General features: G+C 36.8%; 2 protein-coding genes across 4 annotated transcripts; both read right to left on the bottom strand.

Moving 5' to 3' along the window:
* On the bottom strand, window positions 1439–6888 carry LOC109727135 (protein SMAX1-LIKE 4). The gene is made up of 3 exons (XM_020257038.1): window positions 5388–6888; window positions 4637–4853; window positions 1439–4536 (listed from the first exon to the last, which is right to left on the bottom strand). Exons 1-3 carry the CDS (start codon window positions 6779–6781, stop codon window positions 3109–3111), a joined length of 3039 nt encoding a protein of 1012 aa, XP_020112627.1. The 5' UTR covers window positions 6782–6888; the 3' UTR covers window positions 1439–3108.
* Window positions 18633–24604, bottom strand: LOC109706441 (probable inactive purple acid phosphatase 28). 3 transcript variants are annotated; one of them, XR_002215201.1, is made up of 6 exons: window positions 24340–24604; window positions 24102–24249; window positions 22651–23042; window positions 21429–21886; window positions 20395–20512; window positions 18633–19107 (listed from the first exon to the last, which is right to left on the bottom strand). XR_002215201.1 is itself a non-coding variant. In XM_020227253.1 (5 exons), exons 1-4 carry the CDS (start codon window positions 24541–24543, stop codon window positions 21464–21466), a joined length of 1167 nt encoding a protein of 388 aa, XP_020082842.1. In that variant the 5' UTR covers window positions 24544–24602; the 3' UTR covers window positions 18633–19107; window positions 21429–21463. The 3 variants fall into 3 exon arrangements, 1 of the variants encoding a protein (XP_020082842.1); XR_002215200.1 differs by having other exon boundaries at window positions 20395–21886; window positions 24340–24603; XM_020227253.1 differs by lacking the exon at window positions 20395–20512 and having other exon boundaries at window positions 24340–24602.

The following is a 24604-nucleotide window of genomic DNA, read 5'->3' as shown; positions in this document are numbered from 1 at the left end:
TCATATAGAAGTACTACATTTCCTCCCATATGTAAAAAGTGGTTTATTTCTTTAGTGTTATAAGGGAATTAGATACCATCCTCATTCATGGAGGGAAACCAAAAGGCATTTCAACACAATGGGTGGTAGCTATGCTAAGCATATGACAGTGCCTTGCTTTTCTCTGCCTTTTTCCCATTCTTTTTCATATGTGTTTGAGGGTTAAGAAACCATCACTCTCTGGGGTCCTTAGCCCATTATCATATCTAGGGCAAATACCAAAACCCCCTCAAAGGTGGTGTGCACTACCACCTCCCAATCTTTTACCTCAAAAGAGGTGCTTAAATTAGTCTAAATTCTTGCTATGCTTTTTCCACTAAAGGTGGTAGGCCACATTGTTTTGTGTTAAGTATTCTTAGTGGGCTTTATAAGTGGGGTCCATGACAATGAGAAGTCTAGTGAAAATGGTTATCTTCAGGAATTTGTAAGTACTCAGTGTCCTCCATATATGCCTCCTAAAGTAGTTGAGGGCCCAATGATTGAGACCTGTCAAGATTTAAGCTACAAAGGAGAACAATGAACTTAATATATGCATTCCATTTCTTTTTTCACATTTTATGTTATATTAAAAATGAAATTTTGTAAGGTTGGTAACTAATGGGTGCTATAGAAAATGTAAATTAGGTATTAATTTCTTAGTACTATGGTTTTCTTGTCACAACCTTGGCTCTGTAGAAACATGTAAATGCATCTAAGCACCCATTTTATGCACAGCTTCAGCAGTTTCTCAGTTTATTTGTTTGAATCACCAGTATCATGAAAATATAATAATGTTTAGATATTTGTTAGGTTGATATAGCCAAGTCCTGGTTCTTTAATGCAGCTAAAATTGAACCACTTTTCCTTATTTTTCGGATTGATTGACCACTACTTTGAAGGCTTAGTGGATCAAGTTGCTTGTACATTGGTCACATCACCTAGTCTAATCTTTAGTGGATGTGTCTTCAGAATATTTTACCGGTCATTAGGGATGGCGCACTATCACGTGAGTATTCACAACAAGTACTTGGGTAAAGGATACCATACTTAATCGCTCAATAGCGTTCTTACAAATTATACTAGCAGTAGAGAACAAAGCAGAGAATATTCATATAGTGATATCACTTGAACCTCCAAAGCTAGTGTCCTAGGTACAAGTGGTCGATTAAATTTTTTGGTGACTTCATTAGTAGAGGAGAAAAGGCATTGTTCCAGTGTTTACGAGGAGAGCCAATGGCTAGGTAATGATGGTGATCAGGATAACAACTTTAGCTTTTTGCCACTTACTCCCTTGAAAGAGTAGAAAAGCTGATAGTGAGCACATTTGAGTGTTCAAATTCTTAGGGCTTAAGATCTATCATCATGAATGCTTTACCATACCTTATTAAATTCATGTGTATGCTCCTCTACATGGCTCCTTGGGTCAAAGCAATGATAAAGAATATAAGAGCTTTTGCTTTTAGATGAATAAAATAATGAAGCGCAAGGATCATTGGTTATTGGACTGGTGGAGGATTACTACTTTTCCATCGAATTATAATGGCAACATTAGAAGACCTCCTTTGTTAGCTCAAGTGTGATGAGCAAAAAGATAGAGAGATATAAAGGTTTTGTGGGTGAGCTGCAACTCCCTCTTATGTCAAAAGCTCTTTGTCTTTCTATGGATTATGTATTAAATACTTTCTCATTGTAGTTGATTAAGCAAACTATTATTGGGTTTGATTTGCCTAAGAGAGTATATATACATTCTCAGCAAACCTAGTTACATAGTTATCTTTCCTAAACTTTTTTAAGTTTTTCCTTTTTCTTTTGAGTGGCAAATCTTCTTATGGGTTATGTAGTGGACTTGTGTGTTCCTACCAAACTATGCTTTTATGAATGTGGCTTTAGAATGGAACCTATTAGACTCCCATGTGATGTGCTAATCATAGTTGTTTGATTTTAGATGGTATTAAGTAAGTTTCAATTTGTCCAGCTAGTAGAAAAGAGATGATTATTTAGTAACAATGGATATATATAGGCTTTTTATTTTTGAAGTTCTATGACTATGATAGCACCTCTCACCCTGTGTCATTATTAGAAAATAAAAACCCCTAAAGTGAAACCCCAAAAAGTAAATAGCTTGAACAACTTCCAATCATACCCATTTGTTGGATTCCTCCTTGGAATCCTAAAACCAAGGAGTCACTTAAACCATCTCATGGACCCATGAACCCAACACTTCTCCTTCTCTGAAGCAAAACAATGAATGCTATGTATATATGTACAATAATGGACTCAAAAAAGGTGTTAACTCCAAAAAGCTTCATTGGTCACTCATCCCAACCCAACCCAGGCTTTTCTTTTTTCACCAATCTGAATACAAGTGAGCATGTCTTCTTCTTTTTTATCTTGGGTTATTTTTTATTCCCCCTTCTTCCAATGACTTTTCTAGCGTGCATGCAAAGTGCCTCCAAACAAAAGGGAGAACAAAAGATGGCCAGAGTTTGTCCCCTCTCATGTCCTCTCTCCACAGACCAAAAAAAAAAAAAAAAAAAACAGAAGGAAAACAACACCAGCTACTTTTGATAATAATAATAATAACAATAATAGATAGACAATTATTTAGATACATTGACAAGGGGATAATACCAGCTCATGATATGGTATAAAAAAATTATTGTTTTGAATAGTTATGCAGTTTTAAGTATATCCTACTCTCAGAAACTCCTTTTTTATACCTTTATCCTCTATTAGATGCTTCTTAACACGTATCTAAGGACACTAACCTAAGAATAAATGTCCATGTAAATATTGACTTATTATTAATAATGACGGGGTTAGATTGGCTCGACTCTGATTATGATTCACTCCGTGAACGAATCACGATCCAATCGAAACCACACTAACATAAACAAGTTGGACTCTGGTTGAGATTGCGAGGACAACAACAATGATGGTGATGGTGATGGTGATGATGACGACGATCATAAATGAAAAAAAGCAAAGAGATTAAGAAAAAAAAAGAGTACATAATGGCATTTTTGGAAAATCTAATATTTTACAAGGGATGATGCATGGTGACAGGGGACAGATGATCGAGATTAGTGTTCAGTCCACATGAATCCTACTGGGTAGAACTGATCCCTGGAACCCTAACTCCCCTGAATTTACCTCTTTACCCTCAAACCCTAGCCTCACCCCCCCTTCCCCGCCCTTTTTGACCGTTGCCAAACCAGTTTGAAAAACCTCTCTCACCCACCTCTCATACAAACTCTCCAGGAAATACCCAGAAGCTCTTACCATCCCCTCCACCACTGTTTCCTCTACATGAAGGCCATTCGCTCGGTCGCCGGTCCTGTCGAAAGCTTGGTTGAGCTTCGATACGATGTGGTCGGAGATGAGTCGGAACGAGTCGGGCCCTGCTTCGAAGGTGAACGAGGCGGCGACCGATTCGAGTATTCCGTGCGGGAGATTGGTGTTCGTAGTATCCCCTCCTTCGTGGGTGAGATCGCTCGGGACGGCGTCCTCCTCTTCTTCGTTAACCCCCTCGTTCGCCTTCTCGCCATTTCCCTCGTCGTCGTCCTCCTCCTCGAAGCAAACGTTCAGATCGAAACCGTTCTTTTCGATTCTCGGTTTCTTGGATTTGTTCGGCAATTCGGTCGGAGCCTTCCTTTTGAGATCACCGACTGGCAATTGCTCTTCGACCCACATCCTCATCGCGAGCACATTGCTCTCCTGTTCTTCGCCGCTAGAAGTAGCGAGAATGATGATCGAATTCGATAGAGCTAATTCTCTCCCCAATGGGTCCACAAAAGATCCGATTTTTAGGCCATCTACTAAAGAGTTCGCGAAATTGGTATCCGCTCGATCTATGCCCTCGATCAAGATCACGCATTTCTCGTCTTTCTTCAGGGCTTCCGAGAGGATCTCGGAGCATGAACTCCCTCTTCTCGCCGATTCCCTCACGTTTACGCAAACTAAACCATCGATCGATCCGCACCAGGACTCCGCGATCACCATCGCCGCCCTTCTCTTGGCGACGCGATCGTTCCCTCGCATCAGAAACCAAGTGCCCTTCCTCTCGCCAGCATCACAATCGACGAGAGCCTCGACGATCGAACTAACGGCGCCCAACTGCCAAAAGATGTTCTCCTTCAATCGCCTCTCCAGTTCCCGCAGGTCTCCGATCCCTCCCCTCTTGTTCGCCTCAAGCGAAGTCGCCGAATCCGAGAAAAGCGGAGTGCCCAACACCAAAGCTGTTTTCACTTCCTGGTTTTCGGGCTTCTTGAGGGAGCTTAATCCCACCTCCTGGGTATTATCAAAGCTCAGCAAACATGGCTCAGTAAATGGCTTGTTTTGTTTGTTCTGCGAGTCACCGAGCCGCCGCCATGGATGCGAGGAAGCATAAGCAGCGAAGCTCTTCCCAGTTAGGCCTTGGTTAAACAGAGAAGGGAGTGGATGAATCCTGTTGTTTTGACCATGATGGATTCTCTGACATAATCTATTCCATTTCCTCCTCAATTCAACCAAGTTATCCTGTATTTAGATAAATCACATTAGTTACTAAACAGTATATTGAAATATAAGAACAAATATAAGTTAAGTTCACTTCTTTTTTTCTTGTTCTTTTTTTTACCTTGTTAAGTGGTTGCAACCAAAGAGGCAAAGTGGTAGAGGCAAAGTTAGTGCTTTTGGCTTCTGGGCTGTAGGATGAAGCTTCTTTCTCATAGTTGCTGCTGCATTCAACACAGCAGGTGAGCTTATCTTCTTCCTCCTTGCTGGGGCTAAAAGCCTGCGGCTCCAGCATTTGGAAGGGATACTGAGCTATTTTTGTCACCCTTGAGTCCAAACCACTGTACAAAAATGAAACAATAAGAGAGAGAAATTTAAGTAATATAATCTTTTGTTCTCTTCTTCAGTTATATAGCAAAAAGGAAAAGTAAAACTATCCAAGGAAGTTTCATTATTAATTTGTTTGGGTCATTATATGAGTTGAGTTTTCTGTTTTTCTTTTTCTTTTTCTTGCCTTTTTGATCAGAAAAGATAAATGGAGCAAGTAAAAACAAGGCACATTGGGCTTCAATCCTATATATAAGAGTTTCCATTAGTGGAAATTGATATATATTTGGTTGGTTTTATTCCAAAGAGAGGAAAATGAAAATGACCATCCTCTCTTTGTATATATATATATATATATATACTCACTACTTTCACAACAATGTAGCTTATAAGATGATAAGAACAACAAGTGAAACAAGCATGAGAAGAGAACAACTACAGTGACACTTGCAACAGAATAAAAATCACCATATCTATGTCAAAAAGAGACAAAATTATACTCCTTAAAAAATAAAAATAAAAATAAAAAAACAGAGAGGGGGACTCACCTTGTTGGAGCTTGTAGGCTCAATGCAAGCCCACCTGAGGGAACCATCACAGCTTGTAGGGCCCACTGTGCCTCCAATGAGTGCTTCCTCATTTGACACCTCATGTATGTGCTGTAGCATGAAGTGGCCAACACCCACACCCTGTTGCTGGGTACATTGTTGGGTGAGCCATTGTTCACCTCCCCCAGCATCCTCCCAACCTCCTCAACCATGTACTCCACTCCACCCCACTCCCCATCCTTTGCTTCACCATCAACCACCCACCTCAAATCCCCAACATATATGATCACACATCCACCACCACCACTCCCCCCCTTCTCTACTAAAGCTGAGGAGCTAAGCACCTTCCTCTTGAGCTCACTCACCTTTGTGTCCACATCTCCTCTGCTCATTAGCCTCAAATGGAGATAGGAGAGTTGGAACTTGATGAAGCAGCAGGGTTTGAGCTCATTTGGAACATCCCCTCTCTCCACCCTCCTCATCAGCTCACTCACAAGGCTCTCATTGGTGGGAGCAGAGTCCCCCACCACCACCACACTCCTCCTCCTCCTCCTCCCCTGCTTCCTCACCAACACCTCCAAAAGCAGCCGCAGATCCTCACTCTGTGACAAATAGTGGTGGTTTGCTGGGTTGTTTGGTTCAGAGCTGGGTTTCAGGAACTGGGTTTGCCAGAAACATCCCTGGGGATCAAAGTAGAACGGGGGAGATGATGATGAGGTGAGGGAAACAGAGGAGGAGGAGGAGGAGCTCTGTTCTTCGAAGTTGCTCTTAACAGAGGTGCTGGAGAAACCAGCCTCCCTCATCACTCTGCTCACGCTCGGGTCATCCAAGATGGAGATGATGAGCTGCTCGAGCTCCACTTTGATGGCCAAGAGCGGCTGTGGCGACTGCGGCGACAGCTGCTGCTGCTGCTGCTGCTGCTGCAGCTCAATGCAGCCTCTTCTTTGGTGGGCTTGAGCTCTCTTGAGAGCAGCGATGAGAGCATTGGAGAGAGTTGGGTGGGAGTGGATGAGAGAGTTAGTAGCAGCAGCAGTGGTGGTGGTAGAGGAGCAAGAGGAAGTGGAGGAGGAGGGGGGTGGTGGGGTTGTGGGGAGTCTATTGAGTGCGACATTGAAGCAGAGCTCGAGGGCTCTGCACTGGAGAGGGTGAGAAGCAGGGTGGTGGGGGTGTGATTTGAGACAAGCTCTTCTGAGTAGATTGGAGGAAGGAAATGGAGAAGAGGAAGAGGAGGAGGAAGAAGAAGAAGAGGCAGAGGAGGTGAGGAGGGTGGCGGCTACGTGGAGAGGTGTCACTTGTGCATGGCCTCTCCTCCTTGCTAAGTTCAGGGACAGCTTCAGCACTGTGGCTGCCTCTGCTGTGAGGGCCTGTTGGATTGTGCAAGCCCCTGTTCGCATCACTCTCCACCTCCCCACTACTCCCCCCACCCCCCCTACACCAATCTCTCTCTCTCTCTCTAGTTAACTCCTTTGTGTTACTTGTAGCTCTACTTCTCTCTCTCTCTCTCTCTAGTGGGTTTTCTATGTTTCAGGAGATAANTGGATTGTGCAAGCCCCTGTTCGCATCACTCTCCACCTCCCCACTACTCCCCCCACCCCCCCTACACCAATCTCTCTCTCTCTCTCTAGTTAACTCCTTTGTGTTACTTGTAGCTCTTGTGTTCTTTTACTCTGTCTAAGCAAGCAATGTAGTGTAACTAAGCTCCTCTGTTTTGCTTCAAGCTACACTGGTCTCTCTAGTGGGTTTTCTATGTTTCAGGAGATAACTTTGCTTCAATGTTGGAATGAGGGGGGAGTTTTTTGAAGTGGAAAAGAAGAAGAAGAAGGGGTGGGGAGGTGGAGAGATGGGGTGGGGTGGGTGCTTTATACAACAATACATCCATGCTTTTTTCATAATATAATATAATATAATATAAAATAAATAAATAAGAAAATGAAGCTCACCTCACTTCATATTCTCTCTCTCTCTCTCTCTCTCTCCACTGTTGTGGCTCTGTGTGTGTCCTTTTTTTCTGCTGTGGGTGTAGTTGTTGTTGTTGCTGTTGCTGTTGCTGTTGCTTTTCATTACCACTTCAGGTGTTGCTTCCTTTCTCTTCCCACAGGCACTTTTTTCTCCCCACCTCACTAATCTCTTATTTGTTTAGTAAAAGCACTTTTTATTGTTCTTGTTATTATATTTTATATGCTTATTGGAGCCAAAATAAGAGTGAGATTTTTGAATGGGGTGACCTTAAAAGAAAAGAGTGGTTTAGGACTTGGGAGGAGGAGCATCCAACATGCTAATATACAAATGATGACTTTTTGTATTAGTTTAATAGCACCACAAGTGTATATATGTATATTATATATTATGCTTATGATTATTAAACAATGAGGGGAAGGAAATGTAGTGTACCACTCCATCCCTTCACTATGGGCCAAAACTTATGTTCATTCATACTTCCACTCTGAAACTATTTTTTTTTATTATTAATTGTCAGAAAGATTTTAACAAACATATTATTAGTGTTTCTGTGAGCACTCATATGTGACTAAATATATGACGATTACTTTGATGTTAGTATTTAGCTAAATTACTTTCGTTCCTATCGGATCGTTGGCGCTAACCATTAATCCCAAAAGCTCAAGCTGTTAGAAATACGCAACAAATTCATTTAAAGCGTACAGATACAACGCCTACGGGTCTCGATTGTGACTCGACCCAACTAGCCTCACGCTACTTCGAACTTGACTCGGCCCACTCAGCTTCACGACACTTCGAACATGACTCGGCCCACACATGACCCCCCGCACAGGGTAAAATACTGGTCTATTTAAGCCAACAATATGCTGTACTAAAATCAAGACGAGCCACATGCGTAGGATTTTTCTATCCACACAGACAGTGGCATTAGGCACAAAANAATTTCTTTACTTGAAAAGCAGTAGTTACCAAAAAACTTCTAGCTGGGACAAAAGCTAAATATTACAACTTAAGCTTTTGCTGCTAGCTGCAAAGAAAATATACTCAGAGAAATTGAAGTCTCTGCAGGTCACTAATGTTAATCCCAAAATTATGTAAATATAAAAATAAATCACTAATTGCCAATGTTTATTGTGGTGGAACTTTTTTTTGCTAGGCATGCTTTCAGAAAGGCAGCATGAGTGTGGGCTCCACTTTTCAAATGAGTTCAGAAGACTTCCCTCCTTTCCCACATCATTCTTTGAAGGGGCCAGACAGTGTGCCATCAGAGACTCCAAAGGTAAGAAGAAATGCATGGAAAACCCCCTCAACTACATGATATTTCCAAGTAGTACTCTCAACTGTTATTTATTTATTTATTTATTTTTTTGAAAAAACTTCAAATATCGTCCCTGTGGTTCAAATTAAAATAATAAAAATTTAAGAGGGGACTCAATCAAATTGTTGGAGGGGACTATTTCAAATGCTAAGATATTTGAGTGGTGTCCTCATACAATTTCACCAAAGTTAAAGCAAAGCAAAAGAAAAGGGTAAAGAGCTCAAAAAAGGAAAGAGGAGAAGGGTGGCTAAAGCAGCAGAGAATTTTAACAACTTTATACACACACACACACATATGACATAACCCTCTCTCTCTCTCTATCCCTTTTTTTTTTTTTTTTTTTTTTTTTTTTTTTGGGGCCATTGTGGGAGTAGAAACCATATATATAAGTGTTATCTCCTTGTCTCCAAAGAAAAAAGAGAGAGACACTGCTATATATATTCCCTCTTCCCTAATAAAGTACCCAAAAAGCAAACCCATGTCTGGTCCTCTGCAAATGCATTATTTAGGGTTTCTTTCATGTGCTCTTAAAAGTCATATATACATGCTCCTTAAACCCGAGCAGTAGGACTACTATACTCTTATAAGTATAGACCCCTTTATACTCATAAGTTTACGGTCATTAGATGAGGAATGTGCAGTTAAGACGATAGTGATTTCCCAAGGTTGAGTGGACGGTTGGTTGATTAATATGATATAACGGATGGAAATAATTAAAAGAATAGAACTACCAGTCGTAAACTTATGAGTACAGATGAGTCTATACTTATAAGAATATAATAGCTGGACTCCCTTGAACCCTTCTTGTGTCCTAAACCCTTATTATGTTTTTTTCTTTTAATATCTAACAAACTACCTTTTTATTCAGCTTTTTTTCTTTTGCAAAGCAATTTAGCCTTTGTTAGGATTGCTAGAAGATTACATTACATTCAATAAAAAAGTATTTTGTTTATTTTTGTTTATAATACAACGTCGTACATATTATAATGCGTATGTTACGATATATTTTCTATGAATTTACAGGTAACTGGAGAAGTACATCTTTAGATACTTTTGCCTCAACTCTATTTTGCTTAATAGAAGTAGATGATCCTCCATACCAAACCAACACTCACACACCCACTATTAGATACTTAACATTATTTTGAAAGGCCTATTTCTTTTCTTTTTTTTTTCCAAAGAAAAAATACACAATAGAACCTTTAGATATACTCCAAAGATGAGAAAAAAGGTGGTTTAGATTTATCTTAAAATCTCTTTTTTTTTTCCTCTCTCTTTTAATTGGTTAAATTGCATGCAAAGGAAGTATATAAAGCTCATACAAATAATCTTTTTTAATTGCAAATATAGTTGATTGAAATACTGTTGTTGGAACAAATAATTATAGTTCAATTTTGGTTACGCCATGTTTCGACGTCGGAATAAGTTATCAAAGAATAACTTATTTAGTGTGTGAATTTTTTTGTATAATTATAAGTAAAAGGAGCTTAAATTTTACTTTTTAAAAATTGCTGATATACATAATTTTATATGACCGTATATTTCATCTAGTAATTTATTTTACTCTGAAAAAAGGACTAAGATGTCGAATATAGTTATTCCATTTCAGATATTGATCACGCTTCTTATCAACAAAATTTGCAAACTTCTTACGTAAATTAAAACGACATGTAGAGTTAATACTTAGTCATGATCATCACCTCTTCCAAAAAAGAAAAGAAAAAAAGAAAGAAATTTCTTGTAACTTACTTATACCCTAACCTACACTTCTCAAAAGAAGGAAAGAAGATTCTCACTTGTTATTGCAAAACACTTTTTCTTTTCTTTCTTTTTTTTTTTAAAAAAAACCTTTTTAACTTTTTTTTTTTTAAAAAAAAAAAACTTTGTGTGGGTGTGTGCAGATGTAAAAAGCCTCAAGTCATGATGACATAAGGTATTGGTTGAAGCAGTTTGTTGCATGCAGTAAATAAATAACAAAGTTAAAAGGTGAGAGCAGGGGAATATATGTACTGAGTATATATATTAGATCAGTGTGCATGGGCTTGTTTAAAAATATTTAGATTTTTTTTTTTTTTTACACTGTTCCTCAATCTTTTCTTTAATTTGCCCCTCTATGTATTTATTTTTTTATTTTAATTTTTTGTGTGTTTTCTCATTTGTAACTTTTTTGACCAGCACTGTTTAAGATCAGACTTTTGGGAGCATGTGAATGGTGAAATTAATTGGTGCATAGATTGAGTCCACCACATCATCCGTAGACCGGGCCAATCAAAACGCAACACAATCCACTTTATTAGTTCATGAAAAAGAAATAAAAATAGGATCAGGATTAATTGCTAGTATTTTAATTTATTTATACTTACTTGTAACCAAATTTTGAATTTTGGCTATAAGTATAGTAAATGAATTTTGAAATAAATGAGATGAAAATAAATAAATAAATAAAACAACGGGCATGAAAAAGTTCGAATTTAGAATCTTTATAATTAAGGACAAATACAATTAACCTTCCTAATATTTTGCAGAGAAAAATAAAAGGCATTGCATTAATTTTGTGCTCCTGTGATTTGTTTTTGTATAAATTATGCCTAATTATTACATAAGCAACTAATTTGTACCATACGTAGTTTCTGAGAAAAGTAAAGATGATTCTCATTCGTTACTGCAAAAAAGCAACTTTTTCTTTTTCTTTTTTCGAACTTTGTATGAATTTAATGAAGAGATGAAAAAAAAAAAATTGGTTTCCATGATGACATTTGTTGGCGAGAGGACAGTTTAGTGTTATGCTGTATAATTCATATCGTTTAATGATGAAAAAATATTACTTTATATATATATATATATATATATATATATATATATATATATATATATAATCATATTACTAGTATCAACATATTTCCAAAATGATTCAAATAAATGACCACGTTTACTTCTAAGAGGCATGCTTTATTTTCTCTCTCTCTCTCTCTCTCTCTACATGTATAGAAAGATTGGATTCGCATTGGGTTCATGTTAGTAGATCTTCAATGGGCCTCATTTTGGATCCATGCATAGTCATGGGGAATCGATCTGAGTCCAGGTCGAATCCTAAAAAAATAATTTATTATCATATAAACAATTAATTTGTTTTTATCTACAATCTCGTACATACAGTTGTCGTCAAATTCTTTGAACGTCGTTAGTACGAGACTCTCACATAAATTGTACCGAAAAAAAAGGCCCATCACATTATTACAATCACAATATTCATTAAAACAAATTTATTGCTCACATAGTAAATTACAATATCTCGAACTACATACTTACATTCGTGGATTCATAATTTTCTTTTTTATTTTCAATCTGATAATTTAATCGAGAAATTTTGTCCCTGAGTGAAGGTAATAATAGGTAAAAACGTATAGAACTTATATGAACTATGAGTCATTTTGATTTAGCTACGCAATCTTTCAAAATTTTGATTTGTTTTAATTTGTTTGATTTGAGCCGGCCAACGATATCTTAACTTCAAAATTTGAGTGCGTCATATATATATCTTTACAGGTTCAGTTGGTATATCTTATACGATTTTCGCAATTATAAATTCATTAAAGTAAGTAATTTGATTAAATTTCAAAGTCGAAGTACTTTTTACTAACTCATATCAAACAAATTAAAAGATTGAATAGCCAAATCAGAATGATCCATAATTTAGATAAATTATATATATTTTTACCTATTAGTAATAGGTTGCGAACTCTACAATATACAATGCTGCTTTAAGGGGACAGTACGTGAGCAAAGCATGCAGAGAGTCCATGTCTATATTTATGCGTCACCCAGCTACAACATGTAGGTCAAGAAGAGAACATATATATATATATATATATATATATATATATATATATATAAAAGGAGATGAATTCATAATGCCTCCTCTATGAAGCTATTAAATTTCATCAATACCCTTCAAAATTAATAATATCACAAATGCCTCCAAAATGTGAAAAAATTAATCATGAAATACCCTCCCTCTAGTTAAGATCCATTATAAGCCCATTTTAATCGGAAGTTAAATTTTTAAAAATACGCATTTTTACCCCCTTTACTCTTTTTAAATAAGTAGAAATACTAATAGGATTTCAAAATAATTTTGTAATCTAAATTGAGTATTTAATATAATAATTAAATTAACATTATTAATATATATTAATTAATTAAAAATATAGTAAATTGTATTTTACAATATAAGTATTTTTTATCTGATTTGGTATTTGTTTTGGTTTTTTAGTCTCTTTGGGTTTTATAGACCAAAACTATAACTGACATTTTCAAACATCCCCCACAATACGACGGGATTTAACTTAATTCTTTTGTACCGTTATAACTATAAAACTATTCCCTATCATAATATAGATTAGACTTATCCCATTTTAAAATTATTTACTTATTCCTGTATCTATTTACGCTTTCTAATTAGTAATAGTAATTTTGCAAAATAAATTACTTAGATTTTAATTTTTTCCCCTATTATAAAATAAATCACATACATTGTTTTGTCGATGAATAATTAAAAAGCAGCAGTTTTGTTCAAAAGATAAAAATATACTTTAAGTATTATCAGTTATTTTAATACACCGTAATCGACAGATAAAATTTCGAGTTTTATATATTTAATTATTAAGAAAGATTCAATAACCTCTACAACATTAATTTTTATTTAAAATTTTTATACATAGTATTTATTGAAAAAAAAGTAAATACAGAGGCCATTAGATTTATAAAATCATCACTAAAATTTTTTTTTTTTTATAACACGGATTTTTTTTAAAATAAAAGTTAATGGATATCAACTAAAAAATGAAAGTTGAGGGCAAAATGCATATAGTTGAGGGGGTTTCCATACATTTTTAGTTAAAAGATATTTGAGGGTAAATAAGTCATTTTAAAAATTAACCCATCTTTAACCATGTAATCACTATAGTAAAACTAACTTAACTAACAGTAGGGGTATTAGTGATAATTTTTTGTGTTTACAGGGGTATTGGTGATATTTTAAACTTTATAGGGGCATCTGTGATATTTTAAACTTTGGGAGGGGTATCCATGAAATTGCCCCTATTATAAAGGTGGTGGTGCATATGTATATATTCGTACGTTACGTACGTACGTACGTAAGAATAAAGGTTGTGGGAAACTGATCATGAGGTGAGGGGGGGTGTGAGAGCGATGAATGAATGAATGAATGAATGCATGGCCCAAAAGCATGCATGCACCAGGAAAAGAACGAGCCAATCCCCAAAAAAGAAGCCATAATGTATTTATATATTTGTATAGCTAGAGGGGGAACATATATAGCTAGGGAACATCCTTTTCTTTATATATATATATATATATATATATATATATATATATATATATATATATATATATATACACACAATACTTTGTACTCATTATCTGGACTCGAGACTTTGATAAACTGGAGATGTGAACTTGAAGAGAAATAAAAAATCGTGGTTCCAATAGTGAACTATATCAGATAATATGAAATAATTATTTTTTTTTGTAAAAGCTTGAGCTACTATGTGATCAGAATAGTACTTTTTTAGTATTTATATTCTACTCTCTCTATATATATCTCTATACGCATTTCTCTCTCTAGATCTCTCTCTCTCTCTAGACAACATGATCATAGAGAAAAAGTTAGAATATTGTAGAAACATAGGCATGCTAGAAATCAACTGAGCGCAACCCAACATGCTGCTGTAGCAATGAGAGCAGGCTCTGCCACAAGACTACTACGTACATATCTCGTGAATAATAATAGTAGTAGTAGTAGTAATAATAATAATAATAACAATAATAGTAATAATAGCATATTTGCACCGATTGTCCCTAATGCAAGTAGCAAAGAGTTTGATGGTTGGTACCCGAGAACCCAAGTTCGAATCCTAACTGATTCACATTTCCAGCTAAGTTTATTTTTAAAAAAATAAATGAAGCGAATAATATGCTACCTTTCTCTCTTAACAATATAAGTCTCTCTGTATGTACAGCTAGAGTAATATTTTGTTCATTTTCGTATATATGTACGCTGCAAGATGAATAAATTGATTAGTTGTGCATGTGGTCCTAAAGTAAGAATTTTACCCACCGTATTATACTGCATGCACCGACAAGATGTCGACACAATAATAAATAAATAAATAAATAAATATTTTATGTTATTGTGTATCGACGCACACGTATTTTTTGTGAATGACAATTAGCATAGGCTCTATGACACGACACTTAAATTTTTGCCCTAAAGATTCTCCAAATTGTCTAATCCAGTAGTACCTAATCTCTTTTACATGGACATAAATGGGGTTAGGAATAGAACTAGTCTAATAGATGTATCCATTATTCCGAATCTCATCTAACATATTTTCATGTAAAAGAAGAACTTGCAACTAATACCTTCACCTGTTAGTAACTTTTCCATTAATAAGTGATCAACTCCCTAGATCTCTCCTCTTTTGAGCTACCTGGTTGTTTTCTCTAAAAGCTTAAACAATTAGTAAAGAAAAAATGTTGTGTTACATATTTCATAATGACAGAGACCTCCTGTTCTTATATCATACAAAATGACTCTTTCTAATCGATATTTCTGGTATAATTAACACGCAACAATTTATGCTTTTAGAGTAACCGGTTGCTTCGAAAACTGATAGGAAATAGTGATGGCCCATAGGGTGTGTTTGTGAGAAGGCATAATATTGGTGGCCCTTAGATAGATAGATATCATAGATTCTTGCAGTTTGTGAAAGGAGGTTAAATGAACAGGACTCAACAAAAGGCTATGCATTAAGGCCAAGTACTATTTGAGTACAACACTTATGACCACCTTGTGCATGGGACCCTGATCACTACACCTCAACATCTCTCTCTCTCTCTCTCTCTCTCTCTCTCTCTCTCTCTCTCTCTCAGGTGAGGAGTCTATTTTCTACACAAGGCCATGGGCCCCAGTTGGACCAATAGTAATTGTAGCCATGTGGATAGGCTGAAATGCTTGACTCCATTTGCTTAGACCATTTCAAATGATTTTCCCTTTTTTATTTTTATTTTTATTTTTGGTGGTGTTGGAATGAAATTGCAGGATGATTTTACTTCTTTTATTTAGTTGTATTGACCAATCCGTAAAACTCTAATTAGTTCTTCTAATAAATGTGACAGCTGATTCAATTGTTAATAGATAGTGTCAGAAGATGTAGTAGTTGATTTAGCTATAACTGATTTATTGGAAAAACTAAATTCGATGGAAATGGAAGTTAAAGCCAACACATCAGATGCAACAAATAAAAAAAATTCAATGATCGACAAAGTGGTTTACTCCGAATTTCTTTTCTTGATCCTTTTTGTTTAATTTCTTCAGTGGCCTTGGACAAAATTCTCATGTTTTGTAGTTATCTTGAGCTGTGAGTGATGTGAGCTCAATGTAAGCTTAGGCTTAGTATCACTTATGGTTTCATTGATTGCAAAAACTTGTTGTGTGGGAACTTGTACACACAAATATTGTTTGAGAAGAACTGTTTTAGAAGATACTCTTTTAATTAATTAAAACATTTAATATATTTATACAACATCGAGAAGCGGCAGCTATAAATTAGAGCTTTTATTTTTAAAGGACAAAAAAAAAAGAGAACAGAAACAACTAAACCTGCCAAGCAAATAGTGTTTTTATGACAAGAATGACCTGATTTTCCGAAACATCCAACTAGACCCTATGTTGGCCGTTCACAGATTAGCACAGCTGTGGAAATCCTGGAATCTACATCTCCGTAATTAGTAGAAGCCTTACCATTGCATGATGGTTTTTTTTTTTTTTTTTTTTTTTTTTGTTGTTGTGTGTGTGTGTGTGTGTGTGGCGATTGTCCTGTTTCTTTATTGAGGCCCTGATTGCCTCACCCTTGTAGTCTAGTTTATCCATTCAATGAATGAAGCAGGTAGCGTGCTACCTTCTCTCTCTCTAAAAAAAAAAGGTGTTTTTATATCTGCCTAATTAAAATACTTTTCAACTATGAATCTGAAGGTGCAGGGAATGAGAATGCATTTTGAATTTGTCATGAGAGAAAGGGACATGAGATCAGATCACAAAAGCAATTGTTGCTATCAACTTACATATGTCCCCTCTACTGGGTTCAATCCACAGGGCACATATATGCATGTATATGTGTGTAGGGGGTGAAAAAGTACCCAATAGGAAATGAGTGATGTGAACATTTTATTTTTAGCTTTGCAGCTTCCTAGAGAAGCACAAAGGCATATATACATGCATGCAGTGCATGCCACAGCACAAGACAAGCTAGGTGGTGAACAAAAAAGCTGAAGCAGGAACAAGTGATAGAGAAAGGAAAATGTGGAGAGAGAGAGAGAGAGAGAGAGAGAGAGAGAGAGAGAGAGAGAGAGAGAGAGAAAGTGACTTGAGGGTACATAGAGGAGTGCTTCTTATGGGAGGCATACGCAACACAACACTGTGAGCTTGATAGATAAATGGCATTGTGATGTGGGGGGGACAAATCAGCTTAGGATACTAAGGAATGTGAGAAAATGCCAAGGGGATGGTAACACTATGCCCTAGATTTCCCCCATTAGGGGCATTTAGGGAGGGGGACCCCCACCATCCTTTGGAGTTTTGCGCATGCCTCTCTCTCTCATGCACATTCTATCTATTATTGCTTGGACCTAGTTCACCACATCAGCCGTAGATCACTAATTGATCTGCATGCGTTCTATATTAAGTATCACCATTGAATAGCTCAGCCAGTAGAAACACTCTCGATCAAGGCGCTCGGTTCTAATCCTACATTATGCTGGAGTAGGGTGTGCGCTTAGGCCTACACGCAACTTCAAACAAGATATGTAAAATCAACTTGGCATCAAGCCGAGTGAGATTGCATTTCGAAGCAGATCAACTGGACAGTTCACAGCAGATGTTGTGGACCATGTCCATATGTACCATAATCTCAATCTTAATCTCATTCTCTCTGAATGTAATTGGGCTCTTCTTTTGAAGCTCCATCTACATGGATTCTTTTTGTCAGTATAAAACGCATCACTCCTATCAAGAGGGTGGTGTGTACACTTTGCTGTCTTTGGGCCCAAGGAGACTAATAAGACCAAAAGACCAAAAGACCAAGTTGGCATGCCTACAGTCTGATTCTACAGTGTATGCAATGCCAATGTCTTTATTCTTTGGGAGTATGGGATAAGTAGATTTGCATTGGCCCTTATTCCTTAACATATTCCTTTATTATTCTTATTCCCCTAATTAGAAGGCTCATTTACCAACTACCTTTTTGCTCATTCTCCTTGTTCTAAGTGTTGAGAATATCTTTAGCATGAGATTTTTTCCTCATATCTCTCTCTCTCTCTCTCTCTCTCTCTCTCTCTCTCTCTCATATGAAGGGTGAGTAAAGGATAGTGAACTAATGATGATAAGAAAATCAAAGATCACAAAATTATTAATTATCATAAAACCGATCAATTCTAGTGCGTAAATACTTAGTAGGTTCAATACATTTATCCACTCAACAAAAATTTCTGCTATGTTAATATCACTGTCCGAAGAGCTATAAAAGAACAGCTTCTATTATTTAGTCGGTTATTTATTTATTTCCACAAAGTGAGTAATGCATTTAGTTGCACTAGGAGGAACTTACTCTCTTGGGAGATGGGAGATTATTGCTTTTAAATTGATCCCTAATCTCAATGCAAATCTTTTACTAGAGGCAGATCCAGTGCACAAATACTGATCTAGGAGGACTCAGAGAGTCGCTTTTGTGGTTGTTTTTTTAGTTTACCTTTTCACATGCTAAGTGCTCTTTAATATTTCTCTTAGATGTAAAGTACTCCTATCTATTCATCCACCAAAAAGAAAAATAGAAAATACTGAAAGATAACAAATATGAAAAAAAAAAAAAAAAAAAGCAGGAAAAGTAGTGTTGACACCAGCAAAAGTTGTAAAATTCTCACATAACATTACAAAACACTACAAGCATAGCTTTCCTCCTAGAGCACAAAAGCTTTTGGGGCTCATTTGTCCAAGTCCAACAAAAAGGCATACTTTTTTACACACAAACCTTGTACATCAAAAACCCACTAAAATAAGTGCTTTCCAAAGTATGATAATAATTGAAGTTATCCAACTGAGAAAGCCTTGTTCTACTGTTCTTCGTGTTTCTAGACCGTCAGAAATGATTGAACCATGCATCTGGATATTAAACTGTAAATGCATTTCATCTTTTTTCACATTGGCAACTCTCATGCATTATCATACCTCAGGGGTTTCACCATCCTTTTGGAGTTCTCATGATCTTTTTGCTTCGGCACCTCAGCACTATGAATAGATATGGTATAAGTCTGTTGTTCTACCCGCTTCATTTCAATGAATTTTCACCAAACTAACCATTGCAGAAACTGCAACGAATGAGAACCAAATTTCAGTTACTTTCGTAATTTCCAAATGTCCTAAGGGAGACGAACACTTATGTAAAGTATTTGTCTAAAAATAGCCAATCAACAAAGGAACTACCCACAGGGTACAGTGCTTACAATACCCACCAGTATCGGAGTTAAATTGCTAGAAACAAACACAAAGCATATCAAGATGAAGGTGTAATGTATCAGATGTCAAAATCAACTAGAGATCAGAAGACGGCCATTTTCCACATTGTTTTGTAATTACTAGTTCCTGATTGATCCATAAGACTAGCAACAACTATCTACAAGACGCACATGAAAGCAGATATGTGCCGAAAAATTTCTTTTATGTTCTAAAAAATCTTCCAAGAAATAGAAATGCAGTTATAAGATGGACGGAAAAATTATTGTTTCTTTCATCTTTTTCTACATTTTAAGTATGAAAAGAAGGACGATAAGATGTATAGCTTTGGCATTTTCCATTGGCAGCAATGTGATGAAAATGATTCTTCGAAAAGAGCTTTTCTTGACAATGCACTTTTCAATCAGTTATCTTACAAAAGAAGTACCAAATTTAAAAGTAGTACCTAATTTTCATTGTGTCATACAGTAAAAGATGCAATATGAGAATAGGGCCATAAGATTATTTAAAGGGTCAAATTGCAAAAAATAAGCTGAAAACAAGCACAATAAACATAAAAACCAAAAATAATTAATAATAGCAAAAATACTAAAATGCATAAATCGAGAAAATCATGGCTATGGTAGTAATATGCAGTAGCTGGGCCTTTTTGAGAAGCAACCTAATATTTAAAATGCTCTCTATTCAAAGCTTGGGTTAAAGAAAAAGAGGGTACATGGAATTGCACCAAAATGTGTTTCATAGTGTATTCAAAAATGATTACTGGCTCGACTTTAGACAGTAAATCCAATTACGGATATGATTGCAAGTGATGAAATATTTTGAGCCGAAGAAGTTACTATAGCATAATATAAAGTAATAAGAAAAGAACTTTCTCCCTGTAGAGGGTTGTGGTATCTGTAATTAAGCACTACCAAATTCAGAGGGAGAATAGCTGCAGGAAGATTTAGTCATCTGATGGAGTTTTCATTTATTTAATGCCTGAACATGATAACTACAGAAGCTATCAGTGGTAAAAGTTACAAACTATTTCACACAAACTTCTTTACTTCCGCAGATACTCTAGAAACAGATACAAACAAGCTTCAGTAGAAGTTTATCAAACTCTTAGCAAATAAAAGAAAGGAACAGCCAATGCATACCTCATGGCAACCCATGCCCTTCTGCAAATATTTAAATTTGAAAGCTTTTCAAGTCCCAAATCTTTTTATCCAGCAGTTTGATACATCTTTATGAATGAGTTTTCCACAACAAGCCATTCTACATTACAACTATCAGACTATTCATACGTAACAGATCGTTTATGCAATAAAAAGCTCAAAGAAAACATAGATATTATGAGTTTTATATTGCCATGGTAAGAGAGGCATCAGGTAAAATGTATGGCTTCTAATTGTAAGCAACAGTATATTAACATGAGCACAAAATTATAGAGAGAAACTGTTAAACATAGATATAATTATGATCAATTGAACTGCAATGTAATAACAAGTCAGTTAGATACATGACTTATTTGAAGTCATAGACTGTTATAAACAAAATAATGTAACACAAGGAACATGAAACTGTCAAGAGGGTGCAATTTGATGTCCAGTAATTACTAGGTGTAAATCATTCAAAATCAATTATAACATATAGGTAAGCTGACTAGAAGTACATACACTAATTAGTAGAAAATTGCATTTTGGCTGTTTAGCCTTTGTAGAACTATTTTTTGTCTGCACTAACTTCTTCATAAGAAATACATCCTATAGATTTTCGCAGCAACAGAAGCAAAAACTTCAAACTAGAGCATTCCTAAAAATTTGTTTCAGCTTCTGGCCACAGCAGAAGCTGCATAGTTTTCGATTCTAAACACATAGTTGCTGTTTCTTGAAGTAGAGAAGTTGTTCGAGCATTCAGGCCAAGCAAGCCCTTCTTACAGGTGTAAAGAACAATTTAATCCTCACTCTCTTTCTCTCTCTCAATTTAATAAAAAAGATGAACAATTTCAAGATGGCCAAGCTAAACTTAAACACAATTTTTCTGCATGCATAATGGTTAAAAACGAGAACATTAACCTATGCAAAGAAGCATTGCAAATAACTCCCTCATATTCAATTGGCCATAAACGTGGTAACGTACGCAAAAACGAAAAATCAATTAAAAACAGTCACATACAAACAACAAACCATACCCTACAAAGGCTTGTATTGCATTCCGTGGCCATAATCATCTCATTCCACGGCGCCAGAGAACTTGCTCATCAATCCTGGAAAGATTTTCATCATCCAAAAGCTTCCATGTCCTAATCATCTCGACACCCATCCATGACTCTTTCCCTTTCTTAAGCTCAGCATAAATAACCCTAGTCCTTCTATGCCACCCCACTCTCCCATACCCATGGTACCCAAAACCTCCCCCATAACACACCCACATACCGTCTAAGTTGCCACAAAAGTCATTGAGATGATCGTGGCCAAGAAATACAGCTTTGACATCTCCGAGAGAGATTAGGGTTTTTAGGACTCCGGAGTTCACCGATGAACAGGCAACGCCCTCCCGGAATTGGCCATGGAAACCCTTGTACCACAAGTCTCGAACTTCTGGAAATGGGATGTGAAAAAATGTAAGGGCTGGTGCTTGGGAAATCCCCTGTTAGTTAAACAAATAGATTATCTCATTAGCAAAGTGTCCAATAAAGTCTGTCATTGTCGATAGAGAAGTTCAGGTTGAAATACAACTACATAACATTTTTGTAGGAGCCCCAGAGATGAGGTTCATAAATGGTCAAGGCAATATAGTTTTGAGTTCGGGGAGATGCAGTTATTAGGCAAGCTGAAAAATTGGAACAGAAAATGAATATCTCTCAAGAAAATAGGTTTTAGGTTTAATCTTTAATTATTTCAGCAATTATTTAGGGTTTTCGACCTTGTTTTAACATGTTTATTTCAGCTTGTAGTATAATCTTAAATATTCCTTATTTTGCACTCAAGAAATATTACTGCACTAGTTAGGTGTAATGCACGAAAACTGCATGCTGTTTCTTGGATTCCTACAGAGAAAACTACATGATGTTAGACAGCTTGCAAAAGTCGAACATTCAAACCACGGCTTAGCAAAGAAAATTTCCATTAGATATCAATGATTTAACCAAAAGTGGGTAATGTCTCCTCTTCATCAGTTCCACTTTAGTCATATCCGGCTATATCTAAGAGGATTTAATCTTAAAAGTCATGGAACCTAGCTGAGCTTTTAGAAGATAAAAGGGAACAGTCATGTGTCATATTTGAATTCAACAAGACTAAACCAATCACTATCTATTATGTTACAATGCTGATACATTAATAATATTTTTGAGGGAAACTTTGGAGTTATATATAGTATTACTCCTTTTATCATGCCATAACAAAGAGTACCTGAAGCTCGTGTGAAGTAGTACGGAGCCACGTGAGTTGAGATTCCTTGATCCATCCATAAGTTCTAACTCCACTAACTACTGCGCGATCACCACTATCAAGGAAGTAGAGATTAAGCACACTATTGTTAGCCATCCCCGACCCAAACGGACCATGAACCCTAATGTTGTAATTACCAAAGCCATCGATTGCAATTCCAGAAGGATTGACTTGGGACACAGAGTAGTCCATCAGGGACATGAATGACATGAGCTCCTCACGAGTCATGGTGGATTCTTGGTCATGGTTGCCCAGGATTGCAGCCCATGGTAGCCTGGATTCCATGGCAGGTCTAAGGGCTTTGAATAGGGACTCTGCTGCATCTGTGGCACTGGCCCCAAATATGTTATCCCCTGATTCAGATTGAAACTGAAAGTGAAAAGATTCTACAATGAAGCCTCTACTGTAAGAGATGAAACAAAATAAGTTTAGAAGTATGAACTGTTAAGAAAAATCAGTCAAAGCAAAACGCTTCCCAAGAATTAAAGCTTCAAAGAAAAACACTTTCCAAGAATTAAAGCTTCAAAGGAAAACACTTTCCAAGAATTAAAGCTTCAGAGAAAAACACTGAGAATTAAAGCTTCAAATTGGTTAATAATCTCTTATTCTGACTATTTGCAATAGGTTCTTAAAAATGAGCAATATTAATTGTCCTTTTAACAACTATGAGAAAAGTTCTTCGATGGACTATTATAGGAATTCACTTTCCAAGCTAAATAATCAGTATATACCCCTATTTTTACGAGCTACCAATCTGATTAAGAATTGCTCCTTTACTCAATTAAGCCTCTTTAAGTCGTAAGCAATTTACAAACTCCAATACTCAATTAAGCCTCGTAAGTTGTAAGAAATTTACAAAATCCAGCTCTTTCAGCCCAACGAGGCCATTCTTATTAATATCATTATTTCTCTATTCTAACTGAATTAATGATTTGTATGTAAATCTTTACAATATGAGATCCACTACCTTTAGCCATTAACTTCCAGGATGACAACCCACATGGATTTATTTGAGAGAATATAATGAAATACGAAACATATAGAACAATAGTGACTATATTGATAACTAATAAATTGATAGCTTTACGCTTTAAATTTGTCTTACAAGATCTCTTCTCGAAATTTGTTCAGTGAAAGATTGCAACTTTAAGCAAGTACCAGATAGAAACAAGCAATCTTTAGTCAAATTTTACTCTTATATCTCTTCTATGGCTAATTCCTTTCAGAGAATGGTTGGTAAAGAAGAAGCAGAGGCAACTTTCACTAACCAAATGACTCGGCAAAGTGACTCTTTTCCGTAAAAGATTCAACTTTGTCTATAAACCAAAAAGCATTACACAAAGGATAAACCCTAATAGCAACAATTGCGTAGAAGAAAACAAAGAGGAGGAGGAGGAGAAAGGCGACGATACCTGTGAACGCGATGAGATCGGGCTTCTCAGCGTCGATCACCCTCCTCAAGAACCGCGTCGTGTTGAGATCCGAGCATCGATCAAGCTCACCGGGGGGCACATCTCGGCACCTCGTCACCACTCCGTTCCCGAAATGCATGTCGGCGACCTAATCGACCCACGGATCAAGCGAACCGCACACCCAAACCCTAGAAAAACCCTAGGTAAACACGCCACGGGAGCGGGGTCTCGACCTCACCTGGAGGATCTTGAAGGAGCCGTCGTAGCGGAAGCGGAGGGGGAGATGGGGGGTTCTCTTGATGCGGGGGACGGGGCGCGAGGGTAAGAGGAAGGGGGAGAGGAGGAGGGAGAAGATGAGGAGGAGAGCAACGACAAGGAGGAGGAGGAGGAGGAGAGAGGAGGCAAGGGGTCGACGCCATGGATGTGAGTTGGAGCTCACCATCGTCGTCGTCGTCGTCTCCTTCCTCTTCCTCCCGCTACTCGCGGAGAGTTTTTGGTGGACT

The sequence above is a fragment of the Ananas comosus genome, linkage group 2 (genome assembly GCF_001540865.1).
Source record: "Ananas comosus cultivar F153 linkage group 2, ASM154086v1, whole genome shotgun sequence".
Classification (NCBI taxonomy): Eukaryota; Viridiplantae; Streptophyta; class Magnoliopsida; order Poales; family Bromeliaceae; genus Ananas; species Ananas comosus.
Note: the sequence above shows the minus strand (reverse complement) of the source record. Positions and strands in the feature narration are given on the sequence as shown.

Excerpts from the sequence above, each read along its gene's own strand:
- LOC109706441 (XM_020227253.1), bottom strand. The coding sequence starts at position 24,543 with ATGGTGAGCTCCAACTCACATCCATGGCGTCGACCCCTTGCCTCCTCT. Across the intron at positions 24,250-24,339 it reads GCTCCTTCAAGATCCTCCAG|GTCGCCGACATGCATTTCGG; the intron begins GTGAGGTCGAGA and ends TGGGTCGATTAG. Across the intron at positions 23,043-24,101 it reads CGATCTCATCGCGTTCACAG|GGGATAACATATTTGGGGCC; the intron begins GTATCGTCGCCT and ends AATCTGAATCAG.
- LOC109727135 (XM_020257038.1), bottom strand. The coding sequence starts at position 6,781 with ATGCGAACAGGGGCTTGCACAATCCAACAGGCCCTCACAGCAGAGGCA. Across the intron at positions 4,854-5,387 it reads AGCCTACAAGCTCCAACAAG|TGGTTTGGACTCAAGGGTGA; the intron begins GTGAGTCCCCCT and ends ATTTTTGTACAG. Across the intron at positions 4,537-4,636 it reads GGTTGCAACCACTTAACAAG|GATAACTTGGTTGAATTGAG; the intron begins GTAAAAAAAAGA and ends ATCTAAATACAG.